General features: G+C 29.9%; 1 protein-coding gene across 2 annotated transcripts; it reads right to left on the reverse strand.

The window, feature by feature from the left end:
* Positions 1 to 531: 531 nt before the first annotated feature.
* LOC105674269 (thyrotropin-releasing hormone-degrading ectoenzyme-like) lies at positions 532 to 15,049 on the reverse strand. Of its 2 annotated transcripts, XM_012370469.2 has the most exons (12): positions 14,753 to 15,049; positions 12,562 to 13,127; positions 11,737 to 12,195; positions 10,378 to 10,540; positions 8,268 to 8,394; positions 7,943 to 8,024; positions 6,587 to 6,951; positions 6,006 to 6,280; positions 4,556 to 4,743; positions 2,553 to 2,876; positions 2,348 to 2,417; positions 532 to 1,599 (listed from the first exon to the last, which is right to left on the reverse strand). In XM_012370469.2, exons 2-12 carry the CDS (start codon positions 13,095 to 13,097, stop codon positions 1,462 to 1,464), a joined length of 2,727 nt encoding a protein of 908 aa, XP_012225892.2. In that variant the 5' UTR covers positions 13,098 to 13,127; positions 14,753 to 15,049; the 3' UTR covers positions 532 to 1,461. The 2 variants fall into 2 exon arrangements, with proteins under 2 accessions (XP_012225892.2, XP_067216445.1); XM_067360344.1 differs by lacking the exons at positions 532 to 1,599; positions 2,348 to 2,417 and having other exon boundaries at positions 2,807 to 2,935.
* Positions 15,050 to 15,110: the final 61 nt, after the last annotated feature.

A 15,110-nucleotide genomic window follows, 5' to 3' on the forward strand; every position in this document is an offset into this window, starting at 1 on the left:
TAATACAGTTAATACTCGCAAATCGTAAATGCCAAAAGTATATAAATCAAACTGCGATTCTATTTGCACCGAGAAGTCTCCAAATACTAAGAAGGATATTTGTAATTGATATTATGTATGTCTCACAAACAGTTGCTAAAAGGTCATTCAATAGGCAAACACTTTACTAGTCGATAGAAAATAATATTCAATTTGGAGGCAGATATAACTTCGATAGCTCGATAGCTCGATATAAATACGATCATGTGTCACAATAACGAAGGTTGAGTAATTGTTAACGGTTTAGTGATTGTCCAAATGTGTGGCAAGGTCTGTCATTGCTCATTTGTCTTGCGTGCTTAAAGGGAAAACAAGAGACCAGCAAATTAAAAACATGAATTGACCAAATCATGTTTATTGTAAGAGATATCGTCAGAGATGTGCCCCATAATTCGTTTTCTATCGCTCGATCTACCTAGTCCGTCGGATTTCTCTTTCTTTTAGATAATCTCGAATTTGTTGATTTCTTGAATTTCTTTAGATGTCGCAGGACTGCTACGGATTGTTTAAGACTGTCTGGATCTACTTAAAACAGTGTAATGCCCCGTCTACACGTTGTCTTTAACTGATAGTTTGAATCAGCTACACGGGCAATTTAACATCAGATCTTTTCAACACACTATCTTAAAGACAGCGTGCAGATTGGGGCATAAGATTGCCCCCCGTTCATGAAATGTGTTCTTACAACTTTAAATAAGCAATATTTTTGATCTGAAAATAGAGCCCATTAAACGATGATAACTTCAAGAATGTTTTTTATCATCGAATCGGTAGAAGAAATAATATTTGGCTACTCGTTATAAATTAAACATTTCGGAAAAACAGATTTTTTCTAGGTGAAACCTAAATGTACTTTCATTACCAAGATATACATATTAACTAAAGAAATTGTGAGTTCGATATATCAGCGATCGCCAATAGTGAAGAATCGCGCACCATATAATATGATAGAAACAACTTTTAATTCATATATGTCAGCTCTGTTCTTAGATTGTCCATATAAACAAATAAAGGCAAATATTAATATTACTTTTTGTCTTACAACTTCTGATATTTCAAATTTGTTCTAGTATAAGCATAGAAATATTCAAAACATTTTATTTTATATTATTTTATTCTTGATAAAAATTATTTTGTTGCAAATTACATTACATTCCTAGACATATTTTGTAGGTAATTCGGAGCCAATTCTTTTTTCACTATCCCAGCGAGAAATGACCTATCAATCGACGTCAAATTGATGTCTGACGTTGAAATCATCGATATTGCATCGTATTGATGTCGACTCGACATCAATTCGAAGAGTCATTTCTTGCTGGGTATAAAGCATTTATAGTTATCAAATAATTTTTTATAATTTATTGTGAATCAAAAATGGCAAATATCTGCTGTAACAAAAATTTGCAGTATTAGAAGGAATAATTAATTTTTTTTTAATAGACCGATGAGCCCATATGTTCTAACTTGTCTTCTATGTTCGTCTATTCGTTTTTTTATTTTTTCTTTAACAGCATTAAGTAGTCGTTTTTTTCTTAAAAGAACTTTCGCGAATTGACGCACCTAAGACAAATTATTTCGACAATAAGTATCAATAAATCTAAATTTTTTTTTACATTACAGTTTATGACAGCATAAATTGCTGTGAGGAGTGGAAAAGATTTGAAATTTTAAAAAATTTCATTTTTGGTTTTTTACACATTCCAATAGTATGATTCTTTAAGAATATTTCCCTGTTTGTTTTTTTAGAAATTCGCAAAATTGAGCTCAAAAGAGCCAAAAATGTGAGACCGCGTATATCCGCAGTGTCCGCGCACAGGTAGCGGCTCGTTTTTGTGTCGCAATTACTTTTCCCTCGTGTTTCTATTGTTCAAATTTGTGGAGACACGCAGCTGTTTAAAATTTGGATTCCACCTTAAAGAGAGGAAAAGCTAACGGAATTTAGTGCATAATATTTCTGCCGCTAGTTTGAACGACATTTAAAACATGCTAAAAAAAATTTACGTATGTTTATTCATTTGTCCACAAACGACATTTGAATTTTACTCAATTTTCGGCCGTTCAAATCTTTCCACTCCCCTTAAAGATAATCATCGGATCAAATATGTCATATTTCACAAGGGTAAGTCAGAAATTATCCGCAATTTTTTTAAGTAAAACATAATTCTCATATAGCAGGTAATTTCTGACTTATCCTAATACATGAGAAATCAAATAAAAAGTTTAATAATAAGTTAAATAATAAGTTAAATAATAAGTTTAATAATAAAAAGTCAGACAATGAGTGTTATTTAAGATAAAAAAAATGTACCCTTTTAAATTGTTTTACATTATCTTGGTGCGTAATAATAATAATAAATATTGCAATTTGATAAGATTGCCTGCAAAAACAAAATAATAAATATTATTATTTAAAAAGATAACAAGAACCAAAAAGACATATGGATAAATATTATAACTGTAACAAATATTTATATATGTATACAGAAATATCTTTATAAAAAAATTATCATTACGTGTTGGAAGTTGAATACATATATATATGAGTATTGAGATGTTGCAATACAAAATTGAACGCTATATCGTTTTCTGCATGCTTCGCAATAATAAGAAGATATATTTGAACATGCTTATTGCGATCTATTTTTTTGAAAAACTCGTTTTTCAATGCGCTCAAATAAACTTGTATAAGTGTAGGATCTGTACAGCAAGTTAAGTATTCTAAAATTGTATGTTTATATGTCTCCGTCCATTTCTTAAATACATTGTACCAAATGGTATTGTTCGCTGATGCTAAACCATTGCAATACATCCATGCTTCCCATGATGGCGTTATAAAACTGCGTTATTTAAAAAAGTATTGTTTAAAAAATTCAGCTGGTTGAAGTTTGGAACGTTCCTGGAACGATTTTTTAAAAATAATTTGTCGCTCTTGTACTTTTGCAGGGAGGAAGTTTTGAGACCCACAAACAAAGTACAAAAGAGAACGATCCAAAACATGAGTCGGAAGACATCCTTTTATCCGAAAAACCACCCTCAAAATTACTTAAACAATTCTAGCCAAGCTAAAAATGATTTGTCGCTTTTTTCCTTCTGCACGGAGAAAGTTCCGAGGCCCTCACACGACATGCAAAAGAGACCGATTTGATACACGCGTCAGAAGACACCCTCATACTCGAAAAACCACCCCCAAAATCAATTTAACGATTCTCCTCAAGCTAAAAATAATTTGTCGCTTTTTTACTTTTGCATACAAGAAGTGCTGAAGCTCTCACACGACATGCAAAAGAGATCGAACTGATACATGCGTCGGAAGACACCCTTTTACCCGAAAAACCACCCCCAAAATTACTTAAACAATTCTAGCCAAGCTAAAAATGATTTGTCGCTTTTTTCCTTCTGCACGGAGAAAGTTCCGAGGCCCTCACACAACATGCAAAAAAGACCGATTCGATACATGCGTCGGAAGACATCCTTTTACCCGAAAAACCACCCCCAAAATCACTTAAACAATTCTAGCCAAGCTAAAAATGATTTGTTGCTTTTTTCCTTCTGCACGGAGAAAGTTCCGAAGCCCTCACACAACATGCAAAAGAAATCGAACCGATACATGCGTCGGAAGACACCCTTTTGGGGGTGATTTTTCGGGTAAAAGGATGTCTTCCGACGCATGTATCGGTTAAGTCTCTTTTGCATGTCGTGTGAGGGCCTTAGAACTTCCTCTATGCAAAAGGAGAAGTGCGACAAATTATTTTTAGCTTGAGGAGAATCGTTTAATTGATTTTAGGGGTGGTTTTTCGAGTAAAAGAGTGTCTTCCGATGCATGTATCGGTTTGATCTCTTTTGCATGTCGTGTGAGGGCCTCAGAACTTCCTCTATGCAAAGTAGAAGAGCGACAAATCATTTTTAGCTTGAGAAGAATCGTTTAATTAATTTTGGGGGTGGTTTTTTGCGTAAAAGAGTGTCTTCCGACGCATGTATCGGATCGGTCTGTTATGTATGTTATGTGAGGGCCTCAGAACTTTCTCTATGCTAAAGGAGAAGAGCGACAAGTTATTTTTTGTTAGGCGAGAGTTTTTTAGACGCTCTGGAGTGGTTTTTCGAGTGTAAAGGTATCTTCCAACGCATGTATCGAATCGGTTTCTTTTGTATGTCGTGTGAGGGCCTCGAATCTTTTTCCCTGCAAAAGGAAAAGAGCGACAAATCATTTTTAGTTTCAGGAGAATCGTTTAAGTAATTTTGGGGGTGGTTTTTCGGGTAAAAGGGTGTCTTCCGACGCATGTATCAAATCGGTCTCTTTTGTACTTTGTTTGTGGGTCTCAAAACTTCCTCCCTGCAAAAGGACAAGAGCGACAAAGTATTTTTAAAAATTCGTTCCAGGAACGTTCCAAACTTCAACCAGCTAAAAATTCAGCGTATTTTATGAAAAAATAGTTTATCTAGTATTCAATGTATATAATGTAAGTATACGTAATGCAACAAAAATTGTTCATATAAATATTGTGGTTGTAAAACATACGTGGCACTTTCAGAATATAGATCTCTTGTCATTTGCATATTGGCTACTTGTCTGCATTCTTTGTTACCAATAATACATGCCCATTTTACGGCTTCCTCTCTTAAACATTTGATGAGAACGTTTTCATGTGGTTGTGGTTCGTATTTTATTCGATACAGAACTCCACTCAATAATTTTTCCATCTTTTCCTAAAAATTGGTAAATAATATAAATTTCAATCGATTGTTCTCTGTAAAAGATATGTATGTATATTTATACATATCTAAATTTATTTAAATTTCTTTATATGCAAAGTGATTCAAAACAACCTGATGTTCTTGAAATATCATATCCTTGAGGAATTTCTAAAACAATTTTTCCTTTTGCAAAATTTTGTCTGCAACTTTTTGTTTGAATGCTTTTAAATTATAATTGAAAATAATTTGCTACTCACACTCACACACTCTATGACTGCGTTACGTTACTCTTATGATGCGTTGCACCGTTCCAGCATTCTTGTTTTACCGGACTCACGTGTATACGAGTAGCGAACCATTTTCAATTATATCTCAAAAACTAACCTTGGGTAGACTTCCGAAAAGTTATCACCTCTAATTTGGCTGATATTCAGCCTAAATACTTATTTTATCTAGTAAATAATATTCCTAAATAGATTTTTGGCGCAAATGCCTTCTCCGCCCCCCAGACACCCTCAAAGGTAAAACTGTTTTTGTTAATAATTTCAGAAAGTATTTATTGTACGGAAAAAGTTGTCAAACAAAAAATGAAACTCATAAAAAGCTCTACAAATAAGATTGATATATATTTTACCTAACGCCAATATTTTAGTCGTTATAATCAAAAAACTTGTAAAGGCCTCCCTAGGAGGGGCGGCACCCACTGCATCCACTGCATACGCTTTACAACGCGAAGCGAGTTTCCACATGGGTTTATGAATTTATACGCAAAGCGAGATTCAATCCAAATCCTATGTGTATAGTTTCCTGATGATGGAATCCCCCGTAGGGGGGCAAAACACACTGCCTCCAGATTTCTAATAATAACGACTAAGATATTGAAATTAGGTAAAATATATATAGGATCTTATTTGTAGAGCTTTTTATAAGCTTCATTTTTCGTTTGACAACTTTCTCCGCACAATAAATACTTTCTAAAAAAATTAACAAAAACAGTTTTACCTTTGAGAGAAGCTAGGGAACAGAGGGGGCACTTGCGCCAAAAATTCATTTGGGAATAATATTTGCTAGATAAGATAAGTATTTAGGCTGAAAATCAGAGGTGATAGCTTTTCGGAAGTTTATCCCTAACCTTCCAACAAAATTTTGCTAAATAAAAAATTATATTAGAAATCACTCAAGAATATGACATTTCAAAGACATCAGATTGTATTGAATTATCCTGTACAAATAATATTTTGATGCAATCTTTATAGAAATTTGCTATTACGTACCATTACGTTGTCAGCATTTTTAATTGAAATCATAACAGTCATTTGTTCAAAAGCTTTAAACATAGGATACCATACCACATAATTCGTTTCTCGTGACAAAAATTCAGAAATGTTCCAGAACGTAACATAATCAAGTTGTTTATGTATGAGGAAGTAAAATGCATCATCTATGATTTGGGCCCGATTAAGAACATGTATGTTGATATATTTCGTAGAATTCATGTATTGCGCAAGTATACGCCAATTTTCAGTATCATAATTAACACGATAATATCCTATAATTAAAAGGAAAATTTTTATTATTAAAGCCTCTTGAAAAAGTTTATTAAATAATAATTTCTAATATTCCTTTTTGTGAAACAGTTCCTTATATTATTAATTTTTATATAAAATACTTTGAACAATTTGTTATAAAAAACATTAAGAACGAATAACGTGTGAGTGTACGAATAGTCTGAGAATTTGTGCTTGCGAGTGACACGTACGATTGTGCGAGTGCATATATCACAAGCATTAGGTGCATAAGATTAAAAAAAAAGATATCAAGATAAAACATAATAAGTGTAATGTTTTACATTTACCTGTTTTTCGTAAATTGACTATAATCCAATCATCTATATTCAACTCTTTCCATATTGATTTGATTTCTGGTGCTATTATCCATAAGGAATTATTGGGATAAATGTCTTGAAAGTTCATGATTGATTTTGTCGTATATGTCACGAATGCTGAAAGATGTTTTGTATCCTCGTAAATAACATCGAAATTGAATGTGGGTAATATTGTCGTGTTATTAAAATTATATCGTGTCACGTGTAGTACAGGATAATATTTTCCCGCTACCCAGACAGATATAAGATCATTTATAAAATGTTTGTGTGAACTATCTAGATACGTATGTAAAACAATTTGTACAATGTGCCATATATCATTTGTTTGATTATATCTGTAAAATGAAAATTTTCTATAAGAATATACACTATGCAAATTTTAAGCAAAAATTTTTTGTTTGCTGAACACAAAATTATTATTTAGTACATTAAAATATTAATTTATATATTTATATAATTATATTATTATATATTTGTATAATTAGTAATTAGTAATATTAATATAATTATACATAATTATAAAAGATATGTAGGATATATGTTTTTGGATTTGGAAAATGTTAATTTATCTAATCTTATATTTGGATAAATTAAACTTATTTTTTAAAATAAATTTGGATCAATTTTAATGCTTTCTTCACGGTACGATTTGGTGAATTTTATTAAAGGGTACAGAAAACCGCCTTATTCAACTGTGGTAATTTATTAATATGTAAATTAACGTAAATTGACATACATAAATTGCACTTTAAAAACAAGGAATTGAATTATATCTATCTAATTTTTTATAACTATTTTTTATCATGCTACACCAAAAAAATATCGCATTATTATATTATGAGCAATATTAATTATAAACGATTTTTTATATTATTTAACAATGTATTGCGGTACATTTGTATATTTCTAACATGCTGTATAACTTTTAATAGATACATTGGTCTCGGGACCTATTTTTTTGAGCTCAATATTTGTGTGTTTTAGAAAAACGTTAATATCTTAAGAGTTAGAAATAATAATAAAAAATACAATATTATTTAATAAAGGACAGTGTCTAGTACATAACCTTTTATTTTAAGTTTTTAACTAATTGTAAGAGATCATTTCTAAAAATATAACGGTATGTTGGTTTTGGTGATTTTTCTTGAAAAATCAAACGTTATGTTTACAATTGTTTACAGTTATGTAGCTTTAAGATTACTCGATAGGTTTGAAGCAGTATATATTTATTCTTTTAAATTGTAAAATTTTAAATACATCATTTTTCTTCAATATTCTGTTTATGTAATTATTATCTAGCAGAATATATAAAATGATATTACTTACTGTTTGCTATTAACATATGTGCGGATACCAGTCCAAAACACATAAGCATTAAACTGGTATAATATGTGCCATATATTGGATGCTGAAACAATTAAAATTATAAAGTGCTTGTCAAGTACTTTGAAACTTATATTTTTAAAAGTTAAAATATATTTCTTTTATAATAAAATTTATGTATGTCAGTACATTGTAATTTAAGTTGTTTGTAGATCAGTTTTTGATTTTTTTTTATAAAATTTAAAAATTTGCATATTATTTAACAGTATTATTTAACTATACTTGTTTTAACCATTTGTAGGATTTTACTTATATTTTGCCAACTCACATTTTAGATGATCTACATGATAACTAAGTGAATTCGTTTTGTTTGCATTAGAAGGAGTATCAAAGAGAAAAGATTCCCATTGTGTTTCAATGATAAATAAATTCATTATTTCATAATCCGGAAAAATCTAAAAAATATAAAATAATAAAATAAATATTTAGTTAACAAATTGCAATTTAAAGCAATACAGCACGACTGATCGTTGCAAATAAACTTTTTTATTATTATAACATTTTTTATTAAATAGTTGTTAACGACAGAAATTTAAGGGGGAGCCTCGTATGAATCGCTAAAACAAAGATGATTTTTAGGAATTTTTTTTTAAGAAACAATGCAACGAATCTTTTTAAAACTTTTTGGTGTTTTATAACATATATTAAAAAATAAAAAAAAATTTTTTTTTGTTTAAAAATAATTGATTATAGAGCCACTATAAACAAATGTTGACGCAGCCTCGTCACTGGAGTTGTGAATTAGCGGGAGTTGTAGCGTCTTTTGCACTCGTTTAAAACAAAAAAAAAAAAAAAGTTTTTTTTTTCTATGAAATTATCTAGTCGATGAACTTAAAAAATAAGTAAAAAGTTGAAAATTGAAAAAATGGCAGCACTTTAAAAAAAAATTGCGATTTTGACCTACAAAATGTCACCTTATTTATGCAATAAAAATTGTTTAAATTAATTATTTTACTAATTTTATAGATTCATCGACAATTTATATTATTAAACTACATGTATACACAGAGACAACTCGATTGATCGAATAGTTTTTGAGTAATCTTTCCCGCCAATTGCCAAAAACTGGTTTCGAGAAAAACGCGTTTAAGGTTTTCGGTATTGAAAAGTAAAAAAGAAAAGTGTAACAACAAGTTTAAAACTGAGGCTCCGATTTCTTGCTTCTTCGAATTTCACACTTTGCTTGCACTCTCCAAATTGCACTCTCAAATAAGTACTTCCGAAAACGCGCCAAAAACAGTTACAAATTTTATAATCTTATATCTTATGTTACCGTTGACCAAGCGCTTCGCCGCGCGCTTGTACATATATCTGCGCGCAAGAAATGGGCTGTGGACTCCTTAAAACTTCAAATTTTGTTCTGTAACTTTGGGAATATATTTTCTACATGGATTACTATTGATTAAAGCAAAAAAAATTTTTTCAATTTTTTTAACCGGTTACACGAGGCTCCCCCTTAATGAATAGGTACAACGTAATTTTTTAACATTCACGTATATAAAACAGAACAAACTCTTAACAGATTTATTTATTGAAACGCGGTAAAATCATGTATGGATTTAGTCGTCACTCTATGTTTAAAAACTTTAAACAATATGAAAAGTTATTAACAATTAAAATTAGAGCTTGAAATAATTATTCTTCTAATTTTTCCAGCCCAGCAGTTTTGAAGAAAGATCATTATACTGACGTCATGTAGCAAATGTCTTTCTTTTACTTTCATTGAAAAATATAACATAAAGTTAATACGTTAATGTAAAACACGCAATATTTGTTACAAATTCATAGTGTCATATGTTTGCCACATGAATTGCTTCATTTGACATACAATGATGAACATCTAATCATATATTTGAATCAAATGCAAGACGAGATATTATTAGCCCTCGGTGTCAAAAAGTAACATATATGCACTCATACACACATTATAGATCATTATCACTTGTTTTACAATGTAGGAATAATTCTTATAAACTAATTCGTGGATATAAGAGGGGAAGGGGCTCAGCACAACACTCTTCTCCGAAAGATATTGGAATTGGGTAGGAGATAAGATTTTCTTAAGATGAGAATGCAGAAAGAGAGAGGCAGAGCTTCTTTTCTGCCACGCGTTCTATTTACCATGTTTAAATAAATAAATTTGCTAAGAATAAGAGTTTATTTTATTAAATATAGATGGTGTCATAAAATTACGATTTATTCAGTAAACTTCTTTTCTTAACAACTTTTTAATAAATAATGAGTGCCGAGAACTTTTTTCTTGTTACTCAAAACAATTGGCTTTGGTAACGTATGTCAAAGTCAAGACGATTGGATCTGATTGTGCAAATCTAAATGTTTACCAAATGTAGAATATCAATAATAAAAATGAAAATTACCTGAGATAAAATATACGTTGCAAGCCATCTAATAAAACCTGTTTTCGACCACAGCAACACATCACTATACCAAAGAGATACTATTTGATATGTTATTAAGTATGACACTTTCAATTTATACTTAATGGGATCTAAGTTTTCGTCATGAATAATATCAGCTTCTCTGAAAAATGGTTTTAAATATAAAAAGTTCGTCGACAATGTTTCCGGTAAATAAACAGTTTAATAAGTTCTCTATTTTGTGGATATAACAAATTATTGCAAAACCACGAATAAACTTTTTTATAATTAAAAACTTGAAGTTTAGGCTCGCAAAATTTAAATCAATGGAGTAGCAGGAGGATCCGAAACCAAAGAAGATTGTAGTTCTTAATATCTTTTATTATAACCAATGTTTTTTATAAGCAGCAAACGTTTTGGATAATCATTCAGCCATCTTCAGTACTACTGTTGCAACTCTGTTTAGTAGAAGATTGTAGATTCAATTCGTCATTATTAAAACTTTTTTGGAAATTAAGTCACGTATGTGATTGCGAGAAAATCTTATTTATGTAGGTGTTAATCGAATGTTACCATGTTCTCGACTCTGACAGTCGACTGTCTAAGACTCAAAAGAGTTTTAATAATGACGAATTGAATCTACTATCTTCTACTATACAGAATTGCAACGGTAGCACTGAAGATGGCTGAATGATTAGTCGAAACGTTTGCTGCTTACGAAAAACATTTTCTATAAATGTTTTTGCAAAAAATGTATTTAAGATCTTTTGAGCTCAATCTTATAACAAGTAGAAATAAAGTGACTTTTGAAAATTTTGTGCTGTTATGCAACTTTTTTTAACAATGTAATTTATTTTACTTTTGAAACGACGTAATTTTATCTGTTTATTTATACAGTCAGAGTTTATTTATACATACAGACTTTATTTCAAAAAGCTAGAAAAAAGACATTTTGTACATTTTTTATAAATAACTTCACGGATAAAAAAGAACATTGGAATTTAGAAAACAAGAACTGTGATAAATTTGGACAAAATAACTGATATAATAAAAACTTTTATAGCAGTCGCTTTATATGTACAACTTATAGCACACAGTCATTTTTCATGTTTCTAAAACTGAAACTAAAGAAAAATCTGAATTGACGAAAAGAATGATTATTTCAAATTTTAATCTAAACTAAGGGTAATGATATTTTCTTAATGTGGCGCTAGTAAAATTGTATAGATTTCAACTATTTCCTAATTTATACATTGTGACATAAAAATATGTTTATCTTTCAGTTTTTAAATTATATTATTCGATAATTTTACATTTGTTATTTATTTTTGATCAACTCATTTTGGTTTCGAATATTACCTGTGTAAAATTAGTCCCCATGTCTCAGTGGTATTATGTTGATCATCCCAAAATGCAACATAGTCTATTTTTGGTAATTTGTCTATAATTTTTTCACGTTTCAAAAAGTATAGAACTTGTTGAGCAATTCTTTTCGCTAAATGTAAATAGCCTATAATGGTTTTTCTACCCCAAAATGTGACAAACGTTTCGCTTACAACCAAAGTATGAATTCTAGTGAATGAAGTTATTACAACCTTTACATGTTCGATAAATATTGAAGATGAATTCTCAAAATGTGTCCATATCATGTCATATTCAAGTTTGTCATTTTCTGTTGTTCGTATAGGCATATTTGATAAAGCTGTGTAATTTTTATGATGCTTGATGGAAATTTTATAGGTGGCATTAAATGCTATCTTGTCCCAGCATGGGAATAGTTGTTGAGCAGTCATTACATCAATACCTGTCGCATTTAACCTATCATATTTTAACAATATGATAAGTATAAAATTTTAAATATAATTATACTCAATAATCGACTAAGGATAAACTATGGAGAATAGACTAAAAGTGTTGAATTTCATAAAAATTGAATCATAGTTTATAACGCTGTACAGAATGTTGCAAATGTACCAATTTGACATATATTTCTACATCTTGAAATCAACAAATTTGAAATGCAGTGTTGAATTCATTTGAGTACTATTATGTCTATTTTATGTAATGCGCAATTCTCAGAATGTCATCTGGTTTATAAATGTTTATAATAAATATATTTTGAGAAGAATATTATCGAAAATAATCTGCATAGTATAATTTTGTTTCAAATATTTTTTTACTCACATATTATTCGAAGTTTCATTAAAAAATGATAATGCAGAGATGTATTTCTTGTCATTATTTATGTGACGCATATATGCTATTATTAGAGTGTATCTTCCAGGTGTTAAAAATTTTGGTAATTCTGGCATATTGGTAAAATCAATCGTAAGCATGCTCTGATTATGAATAAATGAATAATTTGGAATATAAATTGTTTCACTATCAAGATCTTTATACAAATTAATTTTAAATATAGCAAAGATCACTGGATGCATAGATATGTTTTCCGTTTGACGATTAATATATATAGTTATATTACATTCACCAAAAATGTCATTTGTTTCGTAATTAAATCTTATATTGGCATCATAATGCAATGGTATTAGTGGTATAGAATCCGGGAAATAAACTCCAGTGTCATTTCCGGTATTGATAGTAGTATAATTTTTGATACTGATAACATCGTCATTTTCAGTATTAATAGTTACAATAGTACAAAGTACTATTGTAGCGATTATCATTATTTTGCCATTTGTTAAAAGCTTTTGGAATATCATATTTATTTTTTTTTTATATTAAAAAAATGTCTGCAAAAAATGTTTGTTGCCAATAAAACATATTCATTTACAACATCTAGTTTTTAATTTTCATGTAGCAGAAAGAGCATATTTCAACTATTTACATAAAAATAATACAGAAAGAAATCATGATACACTGAATGTGTAATATTTTGGACTATAATTGAATGGTGCTATAATTGTAGTCACGATACTCAATTTTATAGGAATCGTTAATATGATGTTAGCAATGATACTTTTACACGTCTTGCCAAACATATAGCCAATTATATAGTTATTATAGAACATTTAGAAAAATATTTGACGCCAAGAAACAACATCGATTATGGCTACTGCTATTGTTTTTTTTTTTTTTCGTTTGAAAAAAAACATGAAAAAATTGAAATTGATAAAATAAGTCGATAGTGTTTAGAAGGATAGTAATATTGTATATGAGTAACTTCATAGCTTTCAACTTCATAGTTATCAAAAACATATTAAATATTTAAAATTGCCTGTTAGAATACAAAAATAAAACAAAGACGAAATTGTTACTTAAAGTACCAGTAATTCTATAAATATTAAAATGTTAAAATATTATATTTATAATCGGTTATGATATACATTCTCTAATACATGTAAGCAAGCTGTGCGCGCACACACACACACAGTTAATTATTTTCACTTTGCAGCAATGATAATTAATTATTACACACGAAAAGACTTATACCGTACAAAATAAAAAATAAATGAGTAAAAAGAAAGTTAGTGATACAGTTACTTATGCAGAAAGAGATTTGAGGAAATAAAGTTGTATTTATCATGCTTTATAAAATTTTCTAATAATAATAATGTTAAGGATTCACTAAATTTAACAAATAATCTTGTGAGAAAAAGGCCAAAAGCCAAAAGTTGCTAGTTTTTCATGCAAAAATTATATTATATTATAAATTTACAATGACAAACGTTTCAGTTTATGTTAGGCCTTCCTCGGTGTCGTTACAAAAATAAAAAAACACAATAAACGGTATCTCAAGTGTCGAAGCGTTTGACAAACAAATAAGACGATTTACGCAAGATATTTTTCATGTCAGTAAATTTCAAAAAAAGATTATTTCCATATGAAAAGATTGAAAATTAGCATTGTAAATATAAGTCGAAAAAATATGTCCAATGAAAAACCATGGAAGAGTTGGAGACCAAAATTTTGCAAACAAAATGTCTTCGAAATTCATGGAGAATTTCATGAGAGTCAAAGAGTCCATGATTAGAACTGAATAAATAGTTAAACTAATTCGGACAGTCAAAAAGACAGCGATCAGAAAGATTATCTAATATGATAGGGAAATAATTATAATAAATAAGGAAATAATCTTTCTTTGAAATTAACTGAAATGAAGAATATCTTGCGTATATCGTCTTATTTGTTTGTCAGACGTTTCGACACTTGGGATACCGTTTATTGTGTCTTTTTATTTTTGTAACGACGTTGAAAAAGGCCTAACATAGGCAGAAACGTTTGTCATTGTAATTTATAATATAATATAAATTTTGCACGAAGCACCAGCAACGGCCCTTTTTGTCTTTTTCTCACAAGATTATTTGTTAATTTTTTTATGTTTTGAAATAGAAATATTTAGTGTCTGGTTACTTACCTACATATGTATATTAAGATGCAATCAATTAAAATGCAATGCTACGTAAAAATTTACTATCTTGTAAGAATAATACAGTTAATACACACCAATCGTGAATGCCAAGAGTATATAAATCAAACTGAGATTCCATTTGCACCGAGAAGTCGCCGGATACTAAGGATATTTGTAATTGATATTATATATATGTCTCACAGACCGTTGCTATGAGGTCATTCAACAGGCAAACACTTTACTAGTCCAGTGCTCGGAATTAGTCTGAACATTTCAGCCGATTTCCGTGGTATACGCCTCCTTTCCTCTCCTTACCGCGCGCGCCGCAGCCGCTAGGGTCAGCGCCGCCGAGCGTTAGGAGCGG

Source organism: Linepithema humile, chromosome 8 (assembly GCF_040581485.1).
Source record: "Linepithema humile isolate Giens D197 chromosome 8, Lhum_UNIL_v1.0, whole genome shotgun sequence".
Taxonomy (NCBI): Eukaryota; Metazoa; Arthropoda; class Insecta; order Hymenoptera; family Formicidae; genus Linepithema; species Linepithema humile.

Excerpts from the sequence above, each read along its gene's own strand:
- LOC105674269 (XM_012370469.2), bottom strand. The coding sequence starts at position 13,097 with ATGATATTCCAAAAGCTTTTAACAAATGGCAAAATAATGATAATCGCT. Across the intron at positions 4,744-6,005 it reads AAAATGCTGACAACGTAATG|GAAAAGATGGAAAAATTATT; the intron begins GTACGTAATAGC and ends ACCAATTTTTAG. Across the intron at positions 1,600-2,347 it reads ATGTAAAACAATTTAAAAGG|GTGCGTCAATTCGCGAAAGT; the intron begins GTACATTTTTTT and ends AATTTGTCTTAG.